Genomic DNA, 22039 nt, shown 5'->3' with positions numbered 1-22039 from the left:
CGGCTGAGACTCTCGTAACTCCACTTTTGGGGATTTTCATGTTTTAACTTGAAGGATTACATGTTCCTGTACGGGGTTTAGGAGATTCCATGACGCCTCACGTTTATGAAATCTCTTCACAGGCTGTCAAAACTCAAAACAAAGCTCTTTTCCTTCCCATGAAAGGTTTTCAGTCAACATCGAGGCTCTTTTTCCAAACACAGAGACTTCTCGTTGTCTTGTAGGTGGTGGACTCCCAGTAAACCTCTCTGGTCTGATCCCATCATGTATTTTCCTACTCCAACAAATGACCATCTCTCATTGACAAAGAGACAGTTTATTCATATCTCAGAGTACAGTATTCATTTATAACTGTGCTTTTTAAATCAGCCTTATTCACAAAGTTGAGCACAAATCATCCACGTGAAGCCAAATATAAACAGAAAGTGAAGCATTAAAAATAAATCAAAACAGCAGCGAGCGATAATTTGCTTACGTACTTAATGATGCCTGATAGGTCAAAGTATGTTCGTCCGGTCTTTTGGGGCTGAAAACAGTGAGGGCTGGATGGCAGAGTCAATGCTGAGACCTTTTCTTTTAGGGTACAGAGGACACCCCCCCTCACATCCACCAACTCTCCCACCCAGCCCTGCCCTTTTCTCCCTGGCCCCTGGGTGCACAGTAGGGTCCCTGGGGCCCCTGATCACAGTGTGACAGCCTGGGGAAAGGCCCCTGATGCCCGACTGACCCTTTGATCTGGAATTAAAGACCCAGGAGCTCGTTCTGCTACAGCAGCAGCACCAGCATGGGACACCACACACACACACACACACACACACACACACACACACACACAAAATCTGTGTAAACTACTGAAGCCTGCAATCCTTTTCCACAGTGCACCAACCACAGTGACAGGGAGCGTTACTTCACTACTTCTTCTACATAATAATTACACTTTATTTACGTAAGTCACCCCTTTTTCAAACAACTAAATATGGATGTTGTGTCAGCATGGAGCCCCACACTCTACGAGGGGCTTTTTAATTTGAAGGTCGGGGAGGTGTCAGGAATATAAATAAATACACTAGAGCTAAGGAAGGGTTATCTATAAATGTAAGCTTAAAAAGTGACTAATCACACAAACTGATGAAGTCACAAGTCGCCCAGATAATCAATCTAAATATTGTATATTGCTGTATAACAGAATGTAAGCGGACAGATTCCTGTTGGGCTGCAAACGTCGTCCTGTTGCTAAACGAATAAAAGAAAGACACGGATGGTTCTACACACATACAACTTGCTTTGTGGACTTTTAGCACCTGGACAAAAAAAGATGTGTTTCACACAGTAATTGCATGAACTGCCCCATGAAATATTCAGTACACATAATTACTACACTGTTTATTATATCATGCTCTAATTATAGTAATTATCTTGCACTCATAATGTGTTTAAAATGCACTGGCTGTGTGTTCATGGTCATGTGATTTCAGCTCTATATTGGAAGTCACATTTCATCTCTCTTGTAAAACATGTTTTATTGGCTTGGCAGGAGAGAAACCCCCCCCCCCCCCCCCTGCAGTATGGTGCCAAAGCAGCAACTGAGATAATCAAACTGATATTAATTTGCAGCAATTACGCAAAAAGTACTAAATATCAGAATTATAAAAAAACATTTGTTTTCTCTGGCTCAGGGGCAAACAGTTGATGGAAAATATAATTATTTCTACATCCTTGTTGCTGTAATTATCTAATTAAATATCATTGTTTTAATGCAATCATCCAATTTTATAAAAATAACTTGTGGTAATATTTTCACAGCACTGTTTTTATCTCTGCAGGTTCAACACTGTTGAGTATGGGGGTGGGGTATGTTGCCATGGTAACGCCTCTCCACATTGGCAAGAGGAAGTACACTGGGGGGGGGGGGGGCAACACCCACCTTTAGCCATCTTGTTGAGGACCATGTCGATCAGGATGTAGGTCCCACTTCTTCCTGAACCGTCACTGCACGGGTGGGCGAGAGACCAAGACACAGACAGGAGAGAGAGAGAGAGAGACAGAGGTATTGATTAAATGCAGTTTGTTTGATAATGTCATATCATTTCTGATAACTGATTAAGTACTTTTCAGATCATAACATCAGCTAATGTGTTTCATTATCATCTTAAACAACACAGCTTTTCTATATTTCTCATATCTGTCTCTTCATGGTAATAAAGTACATTTGTTTCATTGTTATTATGAAACAATAAGTGACAAGTACAAGTACAAGGAATGAAAACCTCCGCAAACACCATCCGCTGTCTGTGAACCTGAAGGAGTGACATGAACCTGCAGCTGTTGGTTTGGTCTCTCTACAAACTGTTAACTGCACATTTGAAGCTTCTTTTCAGTCTGCAGGTAAATCTGTAAACCTGTTATGCAAAATGTTTCTTTCGAAATAAAAGATCTTAAACTCTTGTCTTTTTACATTGCATGTATTGCAAAGTTCATTTTCACGTTCCCTGAGGTACATTTTTAATAAAGTATTTGGAGAAGCAGCAGTATTAGAGCCACTGTGCATTAAATGAGGTAAAAATGAGACCTATTGAGATCGTGGTATTTCCTTCTGGTCACACATAATGTTGTTAGGAGCCCCAGAAACCTGCATGATCCTCAAAGTCATTCTTTCCAGCTTCACATGGAAACACTCTTTGATCCCTGAGAGCGCTTCACGCACTGCTACAGTCTGATGTGTCTGCGTTCATTCTGACACCATCAGCAAACCAGACCTCCAGTTACAGGTTTTGTTTTCTTGCCATAATCCTCCATCACGTTGACTTTTACGAGTTTAGTCTGGCAGCTCTGTCTTTGTGTCCAGACACGGACGAATACACGTTCTCTCTGAGTCTGCAGATGCAAATTTAAAATAAGATTGTAAACCAGTAAAAAATAATTCAATTTGAAGTGTTAACAGGCATTTAGAAAAGCTTGGCAGCATTGCTGGCTGGTCAGCAAGTCCCACTGCTCCTGCACGATAGCACAGCACAGTTAGAACATCTGAATAACACACACCCACAGATTTACTGTGACAATACAACTCACTTCATATGCTCTAACATACTGATGTTATTTTTCTGGAGTGAAGACGCACCTAACCTGCCTCCAGTGTGAAGCAGGTGAGCAGCAGATTTAATATGTCGAGGTTTATGAGTCTTCTAATGCTATTTCAAGGGGATAATAAACTTCAAAGGCGCATAATTATGGAACAGAAAGGCTGAAGCGGGTTTTTATTTTGGTCAGGAATTAAATAACATCAAAATATAAACCTGTTTAACAACAACAGCAAAGCCACAGTGATTCTTGTTTGACATAGACGTCAACGCATGTTCTTCTATTCTAAGAAAAATGTGGGAAAAACGAAACTGAACACGGCGCACAAAAAGAGAATTACACTCTGTAACGTATGTGGAGGGAATATTCTGTATCCTCGATTTATTTCAAGTGTTGAAAATTGATGTCTGCACCCCCACCAGTCTATTTCATGCATTTGCTGGCATGCGTCCATACTCCCTGAATATTTCATTTTCACAAGGGTTGGTTATTTTCTGCAAGCCCACACACACACACACACACACACACACACACACACACACACACACAGTAGTGGCAGTAATTGATCAGTACCACTGCAGTATCAGAGTGTATGTGTGTGTGTACAGGTTATTACGGCGTGATTAGATCTGTCATATCGCTGCACCTTGCCAGGATCATTACAAGGCGATCAAAGATATGTGATGTGTGTGTGTGTGTGAGTGTGTGTGAGTGTGTGTGTGTCAGCAGAAGCCTGAGGGCTGTGAGTAAACAAGTCAAGATGTCTGCTGCCTTCTTTCACTCTGTTTAAAATGAGAGATGGGGGGGAGGAGAAGAAACAGACAAGATGGAAAGAGACATAGAAGGTAGAAAAAAAGAAAAAAGACAGAAAAGGTGAAAAGAGACGGAGCAGTTGTCTGAATGCTGTGTGATTATTGAATTTCTGCACTCTCCTGTTCGCTCACTTCTCTTCCTGATTGCTTCACTCTGCTCTCTGTCTACATTAGGCTGATAAATGGCCGAGCACAGTTGGGTTTGACAAACTCGTCTGAAAGCTCTAAATAAAAGTCTGCGGGATGAATGTGAGCGTTTCTCGATCCTTTCGTCACTCCGCCCGCGGACGTGATTGGCTGGTCGGGTCCAGGAATGAGCTCTGGATTGGTCCGAGGTTACGAGCGAGAGTGAGCGTCGTGCTCTGCTCGCAGAGGCCTGACATTAACGCCTGAGTCAAGAGAAGCCTCACAGCACGCCGAGAAACAGCTGCAAAGCTTCTGATGAGCATCTGAACACAACTCAATCTCGGAGGTGCAGCACATTTTCAAAGCACACTGATCGCCTTTCAAACATGAAGCGCGTCTTCGCTGTTTATTATGTTTTGCTTTTTTGAAACTTGAATGAATTCAAAGGCCCGACACTCTCGTGGTCCATCCTCTCCTCCAGTCTAATGTTGCCTTCACGCCATGTCGGCACAATGTTCATCCCTTATTATTTCCATGACATTGAAGGTGTTTACCCCCTTTGTTAGCCTCTCTATTTTATCTAGATGTACCTACCAGCGACGGGGGCCACAGGTTTGGATACTTAGTACTAGATACTTGTAGCTCTTTTAAACAAATTTGATATGTTGCAGCTGAAATTCACGATTACTCCAACTACGATTCACAACTAGTAGACTGGGATTTATTTTTCACATTCACAGCCAGAATTGATAACATCTGTCTGGATGTGCAGGGCCTTATAACACCGTCTGAAACCATACCAGCACCTGAACTTTTCAAAACAGAGAGAATAACTGAAGTCTTGCAGCTGATAAGGTGCAGCAGATGTATGTTGAAATATGAATTTTGCCAGGATCCTTTCCGCTCCATTACAGTCTAAAGGTGTGTTCAACCTGATTGCAACGCACATTTTAGAGACGGCACGACTGCATGCCAAGTCAAAGGGGAAAAAAATGTGAGTGAACGCTAAAAGAAGTGGATTCGTTTAGGCAGCGCAGAGTGAGGCGAAGACTCATGCATGCAAGTTGAAAATATTTCAGCTTGAGTGAAGAGTTCTTGCAATTCTTGAAGCTGTGTGACTCAAAGTGATGAATGTACATAATTGAGGGGCTCTGGGGAAAATGTGTGAAGATGCCGGTGAGGTCTTAGAGCTACATGGCTGGTGCGTGCGTTGCTAGCTAGCAACAGTACATTAGCTGTACAGTCGGTACATGTGAGGTGAATTTTCCCGCCCGTTCTCACTGATCACGCTTACTGCAACACCTCTACACACATGAAGTGTGTGTGTGTGTGTGATGGTTCTGTTCAAGTAACCTCTAAACCAGTTAACAAACCATCAGCTGGTGGTTTCACTGGGTTTCTAAACATTTACATTTACTTGTAGAGTCACAAAGGTAACGGGGGACGTCAGGATGATCCAGCTGTTATGGCTGGTGCTCCATTAAGACAGGTTTCATACTCTGGTGCAGCCTGGCAATTTAACCGAGAAATGTACAGTTTCATCATCCTGGAAGAGCCATTACAGCATATTAAATAATAGATCACTTAGTGGAGGAGCGGGCAGACAGATATAATGGCTATCTGTTATGGAAGTCATTTTTTTTGTCTCTAATCCAATCATTGCAGGATGTTTCCACAAAAAACTGTGGCAGATTTTTCTGTTAAATACAGATTTAATTATGTCTCACTGGTCTGAGTTATTTCCTCAGGTGGTGGGGGTATGCAGATGTGATATCACACACACACAACAGCTGCAACCCTGCCTACTTCTATTTACCCCCCCCCCCTCTCCGTCTCACCCACTGGCTCCACACTGCAAACTTTGAAGTGCCTCCAATTAAAAGTTTCCCTCCTCCGTGGACAGTTTGTCAAATTACATCTCAACTTTTGGGCTAATTTCTTATCTTAAATGTTTGTCGTCCTCCACGTGCTGACCAGTGACGCGAGAGCTCGTGATAAATGAACTGGTAGCGCGGACTGGGTGACAGAAACCACAAGGGACCAGGTCAATAAAATATCTGTTTATCTGCTCGTTGGCTCATTAACAACATCTCTCACAGAACAAACCACATTTTATAACCGTGAATGTAAACTAGAACCCTTTAAACAAATTAAAAAAGAAGAGAAACACACACTACATGAGGTATTATTATACTTGCCTGCAGTGGACTATGATGGGACACGAGCGTCCCCGGTAGCACTTGTTAACTTTTCTGTAAAAAAACAGAACAGAAAAACAAGCTCAGTGTTAACATCACAGGTACAGCAGCACACACAGTCAGCACATCGAGTATCTGGGCTTTTAGAAATAATAAAGAACAAAGAACAGCGTGCTCAGCACCGTTAATTCTAATTTTTATTAGGTATAAATAGACAGAAATGTTCCTCAGCGCTGACAGAAGTCTCATTAAGTTGGTTATAGTTGCGTAACTTTGTTGTAATAATTCAACATGAGCGTAAAGGCAGAGAGCTCACCGTTTGGCCCGCACCACTTACCAGACCTATACTGTTCTTATCCAAAGTGTTTAGTAGTAAAACTGTTTCTCGCTGATACTTCAATAATGAATCATTTCTGACACGATCCTTCGATGATGAGTTCAGCCCTGAATGAGACTCAAATGTTCACGTGTCTCTTGGCTGTTTGTTCAGTAAGTAAGTCTAGATTTGGACGACACACATCTGTGTTACTGTCAATCCTAACAATGATATCGTCGGTACTATAAAGCATGAACATGTTCAAAGTGATTCTTTTTTCTTCTGCCATTTCTTTCCTTCCAACACCTTCAGTACTCTGAAAGATGTAGCTTCATTTTCTGCAGAAGAAGAGCAACTTCCTCCTGTTTGGTGATGTAAAGGTGGTTCATGGTTTATTAAAATGCCACAAATTGCATTTTATTAAGAACTACACATTTAATGCATCGGTGGAAATACCTTTCTGCCGGACAGTATTGTGAAATGCAGAGAAGGGAGCTTTTCTTAGTGGTGCCCTTGTATTTTTTTAATTCTTATTTTGACGGATCATGAAGTTGCACCGCTGAAACACATTCAACACAAATACCATGAAATGTTCTTTTAAAGAACAAAAACCATCCCTTTGCTGTATCGTAATGTTCCACAACAGACGAGATACTCGTGTTTGTTGGTGCTTTCATACATACATAAAAAAGTAGAAATCTGCCTCAAAGTATGTGGTGAAAATAGCTCATCCCTTTTTTTTTTTTTTTAAAACATTCACACCTTGTTCATCAAAATGCACAGCAGCCAGTGGATCACAAACATCCAGCTTCTATCTGAGCAAGAAGCAGAGAGCCGTGAGTTTGATCCCTGCTGGAGATCATCTCTGATTCTATTTCATGGTGATAACTCTAAATAACAATATTCAGCAGGAAAGGCACAGTGTGTGTGTGTGTGTGTGTGTGTGTGTGTGTGTGTGTGTGTGTCATGCATAATGCATCACTCAGTCAAGGAAAGAAACACCTGCAGTGTTGATGCTTAACCTTTTCCTTCCTTGAGCTTTTCTATGGTCATTTATGTGAATTTCATGACCTTCAGGTGCTTGAAACCTCCTAAAATCCTCATTGTAAACATCTTTTCCACATTTCAAAACTTAAAATGTTTTGAAACCTGTCAAAAACCACACCTTATTTTACTGAAACTCCAGAACAGAAGTTGGTTTTGGGAACTCTCATCTCATGTGATGACAACTGAGCAAACTGCCTCCACTGAGGAACACCATGAGATGTCTAGAGCAGTGGCTCCCAAACGTTTTCATGTCAAGGACCCCTAAACTGACACAAACCTTGAGTTAGGATATTTTTTGTCAAAAGATAAATTGCAATGAAACACTGACACATTCATTTTTTTTTTCAAATTACAATAAATTCTGCAAATGTGCTTTTCATCCATCTAGTTCTGATATACAAACCACATGAAACAGAAAAAACACAACTGCTACTGTTACGTATAACCAAACCCACACCGAATCTTCAACAGTGTTGTGTTTGCACAGCTGGATTGACAAAACAAGCACTTTGCAGTAGGTTTTGAAAGGATTTCCTGAGCAGGAACTTCACAAAAACTGAAGAAAGGAAGTCTTTCCACCGAAAAAAACAACCCTCATTTTCATCCTCCACCCCACCAAAATTGAAAAGTCAGAGCTCACTGCAGACAATTAAAAGTGATGTTACCATGGAAACAGCCGGCAGAAAATCACCAAAAGTCGGGCGGGGTTGGGGGGTTGGGGTGGGGGTCCATAGAGGGGTGTGGGATTCACAGGAAATACCCCATAAGAGAGATTCAAGCTTGACGGAGAGAGAGAGAGGAGAGAGAGACAGAGAGAGGGGAGAGAGAGAGACAGAGAGACAGAGAGAGAGAAGAGAGAGAGAGAGACAGAGAGAGAGGGGAGAGAGAGAGAGACAGAGAGAGAGAGGAGAGAGAGAGACAGAGAGAGAGACAGAGAGACAGAGAGAGGAGAGAGAGACAGAGAGAGAGAGAGACAGAGAGACAGAGAGAGGAGAGAGAGACAGAGAGAGAGAGAGACAGAGAGAGAGAGGAGAGAGAGAGACAGAGAGAGAGAGACAGAGAGAGAGAGGGAAAGACAAACTGATGGAGAGAGATGAGAGACTCGGACTACATCCACACTAAGACAGTACATTTTAAAGTAACATCTCAATTCAAACTGAAATGCCCAAACCTGGGAACGTTTAACTGAATTTGCAACATGAGGTCAATTTCTGTCCCTTTAAGTTTGAACTAACATAAACAACCACATGAACTGGCAGCTCGCGCCGTGAATTAACAGGTGAGAAGCCCGGAGCTCTCATTTACTCCAATGGCCCCTGATCTCCATTAATTTAATACAACTAAACTCATTTACATATATTTCTATATATCGTTTGTGTCGTCAGACAACTGAACACGCACCAAACAGTGGTTCGATTGCAGCACACAACACACCCATCATACACACACAAGGTATGGTGGCTGCTAGGTGCCAATTTGACAAGAGAATGGATTCTGTATCTAATCTATGGGTCCCGTCTAAAAGAAGAGAAACAAGGAAAAGAAGAAAACAAGGGAAGAGAATGTATTAAATGTTTGCTTTTCTGAAGAGACGCCTGGAATTAGAACAGTGACGTCATCGCAGATTGGTGCGTTTCACGAGCTCTGTTTCCCACAAGCGTCAGATTTATCCTCACTTGAGATCCTTTTTGAGAAGCTTTTCCAGGTGCCAAATACACCCGTTTAGTGTGGACGGAGGGCCAAACCAGAGAGAAGAACGAGCCTTTTCTTAGTGTGGATGTGTTCTCAGTAGGGTTGGGTGTCAAGAACCGGTTCCGAGCTGCACCTCCAATATGATGAAGCTTTTACTTCACGGCGTGAATCCGAAGCAATGCGTTTGACGTGTTGCGGCCACCCGAGAACACAGCTAACGCTAACATTAGCAACGTAGTATTTTTCTGTGTCATAGCATATCAGAAACAGCTGAAAAATATTGGAACAGGAACCAAGATTCGATAAGAACCGGATTCAATACGCAGAATCTGAACTGGAATCGATAAAATTGCAGCGATACCCAACCCGAATTGTCAGAGCAGAAATCATCAAGAGAGACAGATAGAAGGTGGGGGAGAGAAAGACAAAGGCGACCAAGAGAAGAAGGGAGGCATGGCCTGAGAGGGCGGAGGAGGTGGAAGGAGGTCGGAGGCAGTCAAGCAAACCATGAGGTAGCAAAAAGGCAAGAGGTCATCTCAGGTCACTGGGCACAGCGAGGGGAGAGAAAGAGGAGAGAGAGGAAGGAGGGGTTAAAGAAGGAGAGGAGGAGAGTGGGAAAATGAGGAGTAGAAGGGTGGGGGTGAGGGTAGGGAGGGGGGGTCCATGAGGCCCCTTGGTTGCAGAGTCACAGTCTCCAATGATCACTTTTGTGACTATGCAACTGGGCTTATATTACTAGCTGCAACATCACAAAAATGACACTGGCAACCGCTAGTTAGCTGGTAAAACGGGGGGGGGGGGGGGATTTGTAGGGAATGCTTCGGCTCAGTCAGTCAGTTGTGAGTGAGGTTAAAAAAAAAAAAAGAAATCATGCTAGCATAAAAGAAGGAGAGATGAGCTGGCATCCTCAAATCACCGAGGAAACGCCAAAAAAAAAAGAAGTGCAGGTTGTTATTGTGGACCATATCCCCGGTAATAAAAGTGAAAAATATCTCCCTCTGCGCCTTCTTCATTGTGTTCTGACCCCGCCGCCCTGTGAGTAAAGGCAATATTTCCTAACTGATGGTGGGTGGTGACGCCCACCAGACCTTTTTATAATAGCTGTGACCACAAACTCTCACTCTTGATATCTCACCTAATTGATGTGCGCCAGCAGCACGGCGACACCGGGCCTGTATATAAAACCGACTTGGGGTCTATCGCTGGAGAAAATCCACAGTGAATCAGAGAAAAGGGGCCGGGGCGGCTCCCACCTAATAGGCAATACAGTATATCAGTTTAAAAGAGGTCGAAGCGGAGAGGGAGGGGGGCGGCTGTGAAGGCGCCGCAGATAAAGGATCACTTCGGCAGAGTTCCCTCAATGCATCCTGAATTACACTGTTATGAAGTGCAAAATGCCCAGGATGTTTGAGGATATATAGATATTTCTCTGCCCACATCTCAGGGTCACGAGTCAAAACTCCTGGAGAAGTGAGAGGTTTGAAGTTATTACGCTGTGAGCGAGCCACAAAAGCCACTCAAAGCCTTTGTGGTTTAGGGGAGGGTGCAAACAACTCCAGGACCTTCTATTCAACCTCCTTCACTTTCTTTTTCTTTAAAACCCCCCCCCCCCAAAAAAGAAATGTCAAAAAGAACTGTGTCCACAACCATCATTCATAGATTCTACTACGTGGCCTCACAGTCAACTGGAGAAACCTTTAGAAATGCATAAAACGCTGAAGAAAATGAATACGTAGCTGACGGTGGTGCATTTCGGGAGTTGTTTTGTAAGGCTGGAATCTATGTTTCAGAGAACTTGCATGGACGTCTTGCTAGAAGAGGAGTGAACTCAAGAAACTCAAGGAACCGAGGACAGATACGGAGGATGCCGAACCAACGACAATAGTCGTTGGGTTCCTGAACGTGACACCATTGAGAAACAGATTAAGACCAGTGAGACTTCTAGTTTGTGGGATACAGAAAACATGCATTTCCAGCTACTATCACACAGTTTTTATGTCTATCTACAAGTGGACTTCTATTTTCAAAACATCATACAACGTGCTCTTCTGAAGTCCTGCTTTCGAAATTAATCCTGTTATCAAAGCATATTTATTCTTCCAAAGGCCTCTTTTAAAAAGACTTCCAAAAGTTTCTTTAAGGCTTTTTAAAACCTCAATGCATTCACTGTAAACATTAAAAGCGCAGGCTTTGAAGTACTTTATATGTACTTCAAATGAAAAGGAATTCTTTGAGTAAAATGCTAAAAAGTCTTTAACACCTGGCCAGTACAGAAAAATATGTTGAAAACAACTCGTGAACACTCGCCCACGATGTAGAGGCCTGTGTTAAATAACTGGTGGCCGGACCTCCAGCTTTATTTGGGCATTATAAGAATACAATTGGCAGCATTCACTGCGGAAGCCACAGCCTTGTTGATCTCCTGCAGGTTGGTTTCTTGGTGCAGGTTTGGCGGCTCCATGATTAACAGAGGTGACACGTGGCTACCTGATTCCTTCTCATGCCAACAGCAGAGTTAACGGTGACAAGGACAACAGCACAGGGACATTGGACAAAAGAAGGGGGAGCAATTCTCCCCTCTAAAACACCTCAGTGATTTCAAGAACTAACTGCATGAAAAACAAGAGGTCTTATGTTAGTTTAAAATATTTTTTTTACAGTTTTTAAAAGGAGTTCTACCTACCTGCGGAAGTCGAGGAGCGTCCGGCTGGTCTCCGGGACGTTCTGGTTTAGCCAGGTCAGGAAGTGGAACTGAGTGACGGTTCGTGTTTCGTTGGTCTGCATGTTCTTTAGGTAGAAGCTACGAACCAGGAAGTCATCGCACCAGATGTGTTCGGACACCAAGTTTACCTGCAACGACACACAAATGTACAATCAACGAACATGTATACGACAAATGCAAAACTCAATATAGTCATGAAATTACACCAAATATTGGCCACCAAGTCTTATTTGCCATCACGTTTACGCTCACTAAATCGAGTTAGACAAAAACTGTGACTAGAATTGACCAACCATCATGTATATGGGGCATCAGATCAATCCAATCAATGCAAGCCAATCAGAGCCCCTGACATGCAGCTCTTTAAAAAGGAGAGGGAGCCAAACATTTATGCTTTTACCTTAAAAACTTACATAGAGTCAAAGGCCGATGACATAAAGTTGCAACTTAACACCCCGATCAGTTCATTTTACCTCGTAGATGTGATACAGGTTGGATCCCTCGTCGGGCCAGTAGTGGTAGCACTGCTTCACCCCGCTCTCAACAAGAGGTGTCAGCATGACAATAACCACGCAGCCGTTCTCCCATACCATCTGCAAACAAAACACACACCCAATAAGACTCATCGCAGTCGCAGGTACATTCCTCGTATCCCACGAGACAGGAGCAACAGAGTAACCTATACTTTTTATACATTTTTAAAAGACATGCAGTACTTTCTCAAAAGTACAGATTTATTTTTTAACCAGGGTCTTATGTCACCTTATGTTCTTTAAAAAGTTGCAAAGTCTGTTTAGTATCAAGCACTCAGCCATTTCCTGAGAGTAGGAGTCACGTTCTTGAAGTTGTGTGGAACTCAATTTGGAACAAGATCTTATACGAAGCTGTCAACACTTTGCAAAATCTGCTAACAGGAACGCTGACATGTGTCCTCACTCACCCACGCGCTTGGATATTGGTCCATAGTCAGTTTAAGTTTTGTGCTTTCTATCATTTTGGAAGGGTTGATGTGTCTGTTTTGGGGGTGGGGTGAAAATTAAATCTTGTTTGAAACCAAACACTTGACATGTTTACTGTGTTTCAAACTTTGGTAAGAAACTACAAGGAAGCCAAGCGTTGTGGCATGAAAAGTAATTGCTGTCGAGGCGGTTCCCTCCCCCAACTGGGTCATTCCACAGTGAGACCCGGCACTCGGCTGTATTTTTCCTGCTGGCAGTCATATTCTCGCAGCCGGAGGGTGGGCTGGCCCTGGAGATCCATTTGACTCTGATCAGAGGTAACAGTCAGCCGTTAATGGAAGCCATAAAACAATACCGCTCCCACATCATCGTGTTAGATAATCAAGACGACCGCACCTGCCGTTCAGTCAGGAGCGCTGCCACACCTTGCCGGAGATTTAACCGACGTTAATTGCAGCGGCTTTTGAATTACTGCAGCTCTACGCGCCCTCCCCTCGGCCCCCACCGCTTCCCTGATTGGTCTCACGGTTCTAAAGACGTGACGGTGCACTTTTGTGAGAAACGGTGTTAATTTGCTTTAGCTGACAGGGTGAGAACTCCGCTGGTGCTGGGAGGACAAGTTCCCTCTTTAAAAACTTGTTTGGTTTGTTAAAATGCAAATTTAATTTAAACTCTTATTTGTCCTGGAAAACATTAACTGCACACCGAGCTCTTTTCTAGAACTGCGCTTAACATACAGGTCCATGTATTAACTTCTGGAAGCTGGGCATTGTGGAGTATGTGACCTTAGTACTTCGCTCGAGGGCACCCCAGCAGAATCCTGATGGGGTTGATGTTGTGTTATGGGATGTATGTGGTGTAATAACCTTGGCAGCTCCTGATTAAGGAGCCTGATAAGACACAGTACTGCTGGTTAAGCTTACTGGGCCACAACAAAAAGCCAGGATAAAGCTTGAGTGCAGAAGCCTGTAAGGCACAGAGAGGCCACTTAATGAACCTGACGTGAATCCATGATGAGCAGTAGTTCTGGTCTGAGAATCTTTTCAGATGTGGGCTACGACCTGTATACTGGATACTGACACCATGTTCTTTAGATGACAGATAAGTACGATTCCTTTTGGACTACATGGGCACTAAGAAGGCCTACAGACGGACTTCAGGTCAAGAGGATCAGGATCTGTAGAATGTAGAACCACTAACTGTTGAATCTGAATAGCAAAACCTTGGAGCCGATCCTCTGTACCTCTGTTGAACAGTTGGAGTCTGACCAGGATGAAGAAGGTTCATCCAGAACACCCCCCCGGCACACACATGCACACAACCGCCAACCTGTTCCTGAGTAATGACCAGTGCTGGAGAGGGATTAGTGGTGAGAGGAGGTAGAAAGGGGGCAGGGAAGTAGTGGTGTAATGGGGTTAAAGTTCATTCTCTCATCCCCCCGAGGAGAACCTCCACACCCCACCACCACCATCACCACCCCCTCTCCACGATCACACCATCAACAACCCGCATTTCTGTCCAACTTAAGTCACAAATTAAACTTCTCTCATAACCACAATTAAAGCAGATGGTGTGTTTGTAATCGCTTACGGGAGTTATGAATTTTAATTTGACTTTAGTATTAGCATAAATGTACCATGAAGTTTTACTTTTTCTAAAAGGTATACACACACACATCTTATAGCACCTCCCACTCTTCTTGGATGTTTTGAAACTTCTACTTGAAGAAGAATTGGGAAGCATTGTTTTATTCAGTCTTCATTTGTACCGGAAAGGTTGGCTGAGCATCGTCGCTCTGTTAACAGTTCAGTAGAATAACAGAAAGACACTGATAATTTGGATTTGAATTGTATCACAATTAGCATTGTCACCATTTGTGGAGCAATTAGCAGTGAACGATCAGTCAGCAGAGAGAACACAAACATATATAATCTGACAAGGAAGTAATAAGAAAACAGAATCACTTGCAATGCGACTTTCATTTATTGCAGAATCATTTTGTTAATTTAAACAACATGTTTGGATTCTTTGGCCTTGATGTTTCAACATTGCACTGGAAAGGACATTTTTCTCTTTGGTTTGAACGAAAAAAGACATCGTATGAAAATTTAATTTTAAATGAGCTGTCGTTTATATTTCAGTTGATTAGCAGAAGCAGCTGTTTTCTTTTTTTCCAGCCTGCATGGTAACAGCACTACAAGCAACTTGATAAGAACTTGTTTGACAAGGAGACCTTTCCTACCATCACACCCCTAACACACACACACACACACACACACACACACCCTCCCTCCACACTGCTCCCCTCGACACACACACACACACACACACACACACACACACACACACATATAGGCCACAACTGGCCAGAATAACTTATCGATCCTCTGGTCTCAGATTCAAACCCAATCCAACATTTGGGACAGTGGGGAAAAGTGTTTGCCGTCCCCTGCATTAACAATGTGTCCCACTGTTGAGTGGTGTGTGTAGATGTGTGTGCGTGCCGTGTGTGTGCAGTGATGGTGGGCAGTGAGCGTGATGGTGAAGGAGAGATTAATAACGACATCCACAGAACAAGCTGGTCTCCCGTGTGGCTCGCTGCACTAATAAAAATCGGCTAACTCTTGTTTAAGAGAGGAGAACGTATTGATTTTTGTTTGAGAGCGTGTGTGTGTGTGTGTGTGTGTGTGTGTGTGTGTGTGTGTGTGTTCTTACCTGCCAGAAATCAGCCACAGTGGAGGGCAGAGGGCCTTGAGTGGAGATGTAGGCTGGGTTCCTGGGATCATGATCCATCTGAGGGGAGAGGAAAAGGGGAAAGAGAGATGATGTAAGGTTATAAATTGTATACTGAATATACTGAATATACTGTATATAGAGCTCCGTTTTTTCGAGAGAGTCCCGGCCAAAACAGCAGCAAAAACAATTAACAGCACAACAGAAAATAGAAGACAAAACAAAGACAAAAGACAAAGAAGACAAAAATGTCTCTATTAAATAAAGCACTAGTAATTTGCAGGAGGATGACTTGTGTTACCTAAAACTACAATTTTGAAAGAGTTAAGTTGGACAACCTCAAAGGCAAAACTTTAGAAATTAGGTTAAATTATTTCACTTCTATAATCAACTGTAAGCCCTGAGAAAGTAGGTCACGCGTTGAGTTTTGTGAAAACTTAAAATACAATGAGAAGCGAGAGGGAACCAAACCAATAGCAGCCTTGTGAATAAAAGTAAATGAGGGAAATGATCTCTGAGTGGTCAACGAGGGCCCCTTCATCTCAGCATGCAGCAGTGCTGTGATGACTTAGTGCACTGCAGCCTGTAAGAAAGCTCAGTGCATCATGACATACAGCGCCCAACGCGTGCTACAGGCTACAGCTCACTGCAGGCGTCCATGCCAGTTTGCAAAAACCCTTCACTTTCCCCAAATGACCTCCAGAAGTTCTCCCTGTTTCCTTCTCTTTGTAAAAAGATGTGTAAGTTTGCTAGAGTATACACCTTTTACTGTTCTTACAGTCACAGCTGGAAGCTTCTGGAGAAGGAGGAGAGAGTTTTCAGTAAGTTAGGCTTCGTCCTTAACTTAATGGAAATTACAGAGGGCTGGCGTAGGCGTTGAGAGCAAAAGACAGGAGACAACGTGAGGTGAATGTGCGAGGAAGTGAGTGACACCCCTGCCTATTACCATGCAAATTGTACGGTAAATGTAATAATTGGCAAGACCAATTTAGCTGGAAGCAATTATAGAGGGAAGGCAGATAATTTCTGGGGCTTTTCCGTGCACAGAATTGTCTTTAATGGTCCTCTGTTCCCTTTATGAATGCCAAACAATAATGCACTTCTAATGAACTTAAAATGTGGTAACATGGAGAGAGAAAAGGCGACATGGTACCACGGAGGTTTGATCATTAAAACATCCACAGCCGGAAGACAGAAGTGCACTTTTTAGACATCTGAAGGGGGTTGGCCAGAGGGTTACACCTACGTACATCAATGGTTTTCCCAGTTTGGTGTGGAAGAACTTGGCTTGCCTGCACAGAGCCCTGACCTCCACCCCCCCGTCCTACACCTTGGGGGGTGAACCAGAACGCCGACTGTGAGCCAGACCTGATCACCCACCATCAGTGTTGGATGCTCTTGTGTCTGAATGAGAGCAAATCCCTGCAGCCAGGTTCAACCTCTGGTGGAAAACAATCCATGCACTTTGTTTGGCTGTTCACATACTTTTGGCCGTATATAAATCCTGCCAAGAACACGTTTTTTATTTTAACATTTCTGCAAAGGTCAAATGTGAAGGTCCAATATCAGAACAAAAGAACATACTGGTCAAAATCCAGAGGATTTAACTTGCAAATGGCCACTTCATGAGTGAAAGAGTGTTAAGGTCTAGGAAATGGAGAGATATGGATCTGGAAGGAATTTGAAACAAATAACAAAATGTCCCATCTGATCTGGGAAATGAAGAGAGAAAGACCAGGAAGGACAGAGACGGGGAAACAAATGGAGGTGGAGAAACCAAGAAAGACAAGAAAGAGAGAGGGAAAAGACAAGACATGGTAGAGTAAAAAGCAGGCGAGAGATTCAGGAGAAAAGGAGGAAAATACAGAGAGATGAAAAGACGTGGAAAGACAGACAGACAGACAGACAGACAGACAGACAGACACTTGACGTCTCTTTTTATCTCCTTCCTTCTCTGTCTCCTTTTCAATCTCTGTGGTCACACAATGCTTCCTGACATCTCACAGTGTCTCCAGAATGAAACCCTGCCATTAACAACACCACGAGTGTGTGTGTGTGTCACTGAGGACAACTGTCTGTCTCTCACACACACACACACACACACACACACACACACACACACACACTCCTCCTTAATGAAAACAAAAGTGGAGGATGTGACAAGTGCAATTATCCTGTTATTGGTTTTTTGTCTTTTCGTTGGAAGGAACGAAGGAGTCAAATTATGTGTGTGTGTGTGAGTGTGTGTGTGTGAGTGTGCGAGTGTGTGTGTGTGTGTGTGTGTGTGGGATCACCATCACTCTGACCGTCTGTCTGATGAAGTTTCTTCATGATGGAGCCGACTGTTACTACAGTCTGACACCTCGGTGGGGGTGACGATGACAGTGTGTGTGTGTGTGTGTGTGTGTGTGTGTGTGTGTGTGTGTGACTGCTGACAGACTGACACTAGTAAACTGCTAGCTGTCAACGACATGAATTAGCTGTAATTGTGAATCTACACATTAGGAAACAAAAGAACTTCTACTGTCCTGTGTCTTTAAGGAGAGAGAAAATGATCTCCTTCTGATTTTGTGCTCAAACTGGCAGAAAGTTTCTTTGGTTGCTGATATTTATTTGTTATCTATGAAGTGAAAAACATCCAGTGGTGGAAAGTACCTCAAGTACTGTACTTAAGTACAGTTTTGAGGTACTTTACTTGAGTAATTGATGAAAACATCTTTTCTTTCCCCCTTACTGTTCACAACCACACCAACCTCAACGATACATTCAGTTGCCAGGAGTAACCGAGCTGTAGGCCAACAACATGTGGTGTGTCAGTCAGTGGTCAGGGTACTAAAACCTAAATATGGGCCACTGAAATGTGTTTTTATGATTGTCAATAAAAAGTCACTTGTCATACCGTTGAATCCCTTCTCTTCCATGACTGTAAGTAAGTAATTTGGACATGAATAAGTAACAATGACGTGTCATGAAGAAGTCTTTCTTTTCAGTATTATGGTGTTTAAGGTTGAAGAGAGTGGACACAATATGACTTACATTTTCTTCAGTCTTTAAACCCTTAATCAAAAAAGTCAAATTCACCCGTCCATAAAACCCGTGAGGCTGATTTAAATTCAGTGCTATCAGAACGAGTGCATGTCTGTGATTGTGTGTATGCATGATTGAGTGGTGCCTGAGTGATTGATTATGTCTTAGGAAGTGTGTGTGTGTGTGTGAGGAAACTACTGAGTCTGCTTTGGACTAACTGGGTGTGTGTTTAAGGTGAAAGTGAGTGATTGATTGTGTTTGTGAGTTTGTGCTACTGACTTCACTTTAATTTTCTAATTTACTACCCAATGAAATCAACAATCACAGTCACATTCACGGTTAAAAATATAAAGGTAGGATTAAGCAGTCATTTCTTTTATCAGACTTTTGTGGACAGTCAAGGTTCAGCAGGACGTTGTTCGGTTCAGTGTTTCTGAATTAGCTGTAACTTTAGGTCTGGTTTTGAATCTTCAAATTCAAAATGCAGCCGTCCACGTTACTTACTTTCTTTGTTTTCTTTGGTGAATTATCACGTTGGAGGAGGTCAGAGGGGAGGACACCCCCTATTCCTCCATGTTGGGAGCTGGATGTGAGGCTAATGACCTTACCCCATCAAACAATCATCATCTAAAACACCCTCCATAGCTTGCTGGGTGGTTCAAACTCCGGCTTTGCGAGGCTTTAATTATGTAATTTAGCTAATTCATGTTACTCTTACTTTAGCTAGCACGGAAAACAACATCTGGTTGATTAAATGACGGCTGTTCATCCAATGATTCATGTTGTTACTTAATACACAGCTGTACTGCTTCACAGGCCTCAGTCAAATGGTCGTGAAGTGGTCCTTGCTTTGGTCAACCTTCCAAATGATCCTACGCTTTCTACTTTCTGCACAGGTTACTGGGATACTGGCTGCACCTGGCTCCCAGAATATCTTATAAATTATAAGGTTTATCCACAGAGTCGGAATAAATTCAGCTGATCACCACCAGTTGGACGTTTGACGTCTGTGTTGTGGCAGAGAATTGTAGTTTCACATTTTAGTCTTCTGTGTTGTGATGTTTCAAAATCAAAAGAAACTTGAATAATATTCTGATTTTAAGTGAATGGATGTAGAACGAACTAAGTTTCTCCAATGTGACAACAGGGAATGACTTGCTGATACTTGCTAACAAACCATCTCCGCTTGAGCAGAACAGAACAACAGAATAAGACAACATTTATTTATAAGTTTCACAGTTATTGACAGATAACTCCTTCAAAGTGCGGGTGAGGGCGGTTGGGGGGGGGGGGGGGGGGGATCAAATTGTCAGTAGAGGAGGTTCCTTAAATAACCTCCATGTGTGCCGTAAATTCGTTTACATTAATTCTTTAATATCTGTGTGTGGGAGGGGAGGTGGGAATTTATGCGTGACAGTCTACAAAAAGTGTGTTCATGTTCGAGTGTGTGCTTTTAGCGTGTCTGTGTGGGTGTCTGCACTGTACGTTCTATGACATCTGTGTGTATATTATATGAGTGTGGGTGAGCATGCATGCTTGTGTGTGTGTATAAGTGAGTGTGTGCATTTCAGCGTCCGTGCATGCTTGTGTGTTTTCCCGTGTGTGCGTGCGTGGGTACATGTGTAGCAGCTGTTTTTGTATTTGTGTGTTTGTGGCATTTGACAAGGCTGCTCCTTTGTTCCTGTATAGTTTTGATTCCTTCTCACTCTCTCTCCCTCTTTCTGTCTGTCTCTCTCACACACACAAACACACAAACACACACACTTCTTAGCCACTTCTTGGTGTGACGCCCAGATTTGAAATGCATAGCGTTTCTGTAGCTTTTAATGGAATACCACTGTATCTGCCTCGAGGGAAACGTAAACCTACTATGCCAACACTGGTTTCCAAATTGATACACTCACTTACTGAATGCACACGGCTCTTTCTTCCCCCTTCTCCTTCCTACAGGCTGTTTTGCTACTTAAATCTGTACTGCGCCAAGGAAAGGCCTCGGCAAGTCGAGCGCACCGAAACAGTAAACACAAACTAGTGTCAAATTAGCATAACCCAAGGTCAAAAACAATCATTTCCCAAGACCTCACAGATCAATTTTATTTCCGCAAATGAGAAGCGAGCCGAGGGCCGCGCGCATGTCCTTTCCCACGCCTTCCCCGAGCGAATACTCGCCCGGGGTGTTTGCTGTAAAACAATCATTAATATTCATGGTGCAGAACATACACACTAGCGCGGGGCTGCCGCTGCAGCTAAGCAAGCGTTGCATCAAAATGTATATTGTACAACGGTAGGCTGCCTTTGTTCCTGTGACGCCCCGTGGGGACCGTGGAAGCTGCCACAGCGGCGGTGTGAAGCATAGAGGTAGAATGCAGAGGAGGTACTTACGATCGGGCTGGCATTGATGTAATCAGAGTTGCCTTGGCTGTTCTCCACCTTCAAGGTGATTCGGGAGTGATCATCTGGAACACAAATGAATTCAGCGTATTTTGAGTTAGGAATGTGCAGCGCAGTGGATATATTACATGCATTGTAATTAGGTATTTCTTTGCGTAGCTGTTGAGCATAAAGGACTCTCACTGTAGCCTCGATGTCGATTTCCACAAGCAATTAAGTCCAAATGTTTCCATGACCTAAAGAGTTTATTACATTCTGGTATGTCAGGGTCGGTTCAGAATATAACTCGTTTCATTTCAGGGATTAAAAACCACCAAGTGACTTGTTTGAGGAGTTTCCTGATGTGCTTTCATTTTCCTCAGAGAACTTATCAAGTCATCCCTGAAAGTCTCAGATTTCAGTCATCCAGGAGTAAGTTGTTCACAAAAGGAGAAAACTAGATGATTTGAGCTGCCAAGGGTTAAGTTCTGAGAGTCTGGGGGCACCGGTGGGTCCATGTTTACAAACTCGTTGTTGTGGTCACTCAGTTTATACATCAATAAGGTTTAGGAGTTGAACTGCATGTGCAGCTGCTGTGTTCACTGTGACACAGTTTGCATCCAGTGTATTTTGGAATTTGAAACACTGAATGTTGAGGAGGACACATTTTCTCTCCTCCATCTTCAGGAGGATATACCTTCCATCATCTCTGGTCCACTGAAATATTTTTTTTTGGGGGGGGGTCAAACTTTCGTAGTTTGTACTTTTCACTCTTCCCCAGTGATAGCGGCAAAACATGACATTTTTTTCCCCCGGAGAAGCCAGTGGTGCTTCAAATAGGAAGCACAATTTATTCCTGACAAACTGCTTTCCCTGCTGACAACCTGGATTTCATTAAGCCTGGGCCCGGTGGAGAGAATGGGATAGCACTTTTTTAGATGGGCTATTTCCACAGAAGC

The 22039-nt window shown here is 43.1% G+C and overlaps 1 protein-coding gene across 1 annotated transcript in view; it reads right to left on the bottom strand.

Moving 5' to 3' along the window:
• The window catches only part of LOC139296026 (receptor-type tyrosine-protein phosphatase N2-like), a 183210-nt gene that overhangs the window by 5441 nt on the left and 155730 nt on the right, over window positions 1–22039 (bottom strand). Inside the window, exons 16-21 of the mRNA XM_070918283.1 lie at window positions 21093–21166; window positions 15666–15743; window positions 12465–12584; window positions 11953–12119; window positions 6215–6268; window positions 1925–1989 (exon numbers count right to left, since the gene is read on the bottom strand). Of these exons, the coding sequence (XP_070774384.1) occupies window positions 1925–1989; window positions 6215–6268; window positions 11953–12119; window positions 12465–12584; window positions 15666–15743; window positions 21093–21166 (558 nt within the window). The remainder of the gene's footprint in view (window positions 1–1924; window positions 1990–6214; window positions 6269–11952; window positions 12120–12464; window positions 12585–15665; window positions 15744–21092; window positions 21167–22039) is intronic.

The sequence above is a fragment of the Enoplosus armatus genome, chromosome 14 (genome assembly GCF_043641665.1).
Source record: "Enoplosus armatus isolate fEnoArm2 chromosome 14, fEnoArm2.hap1, whole genome shotgun sequence".
NCBI classification, from domain to species: domain Eukaryota; kingdom Metazoa; phylum Chordata; class Actinopteri; order Centrarchiformes; family Enoplosidae; genus Enoplosus; species Enoplosus armatus.
Note: the sequence above shows the minus strand (reverse complement) of the source record. Positions and strands in the feature narration are given on the sequence as shown.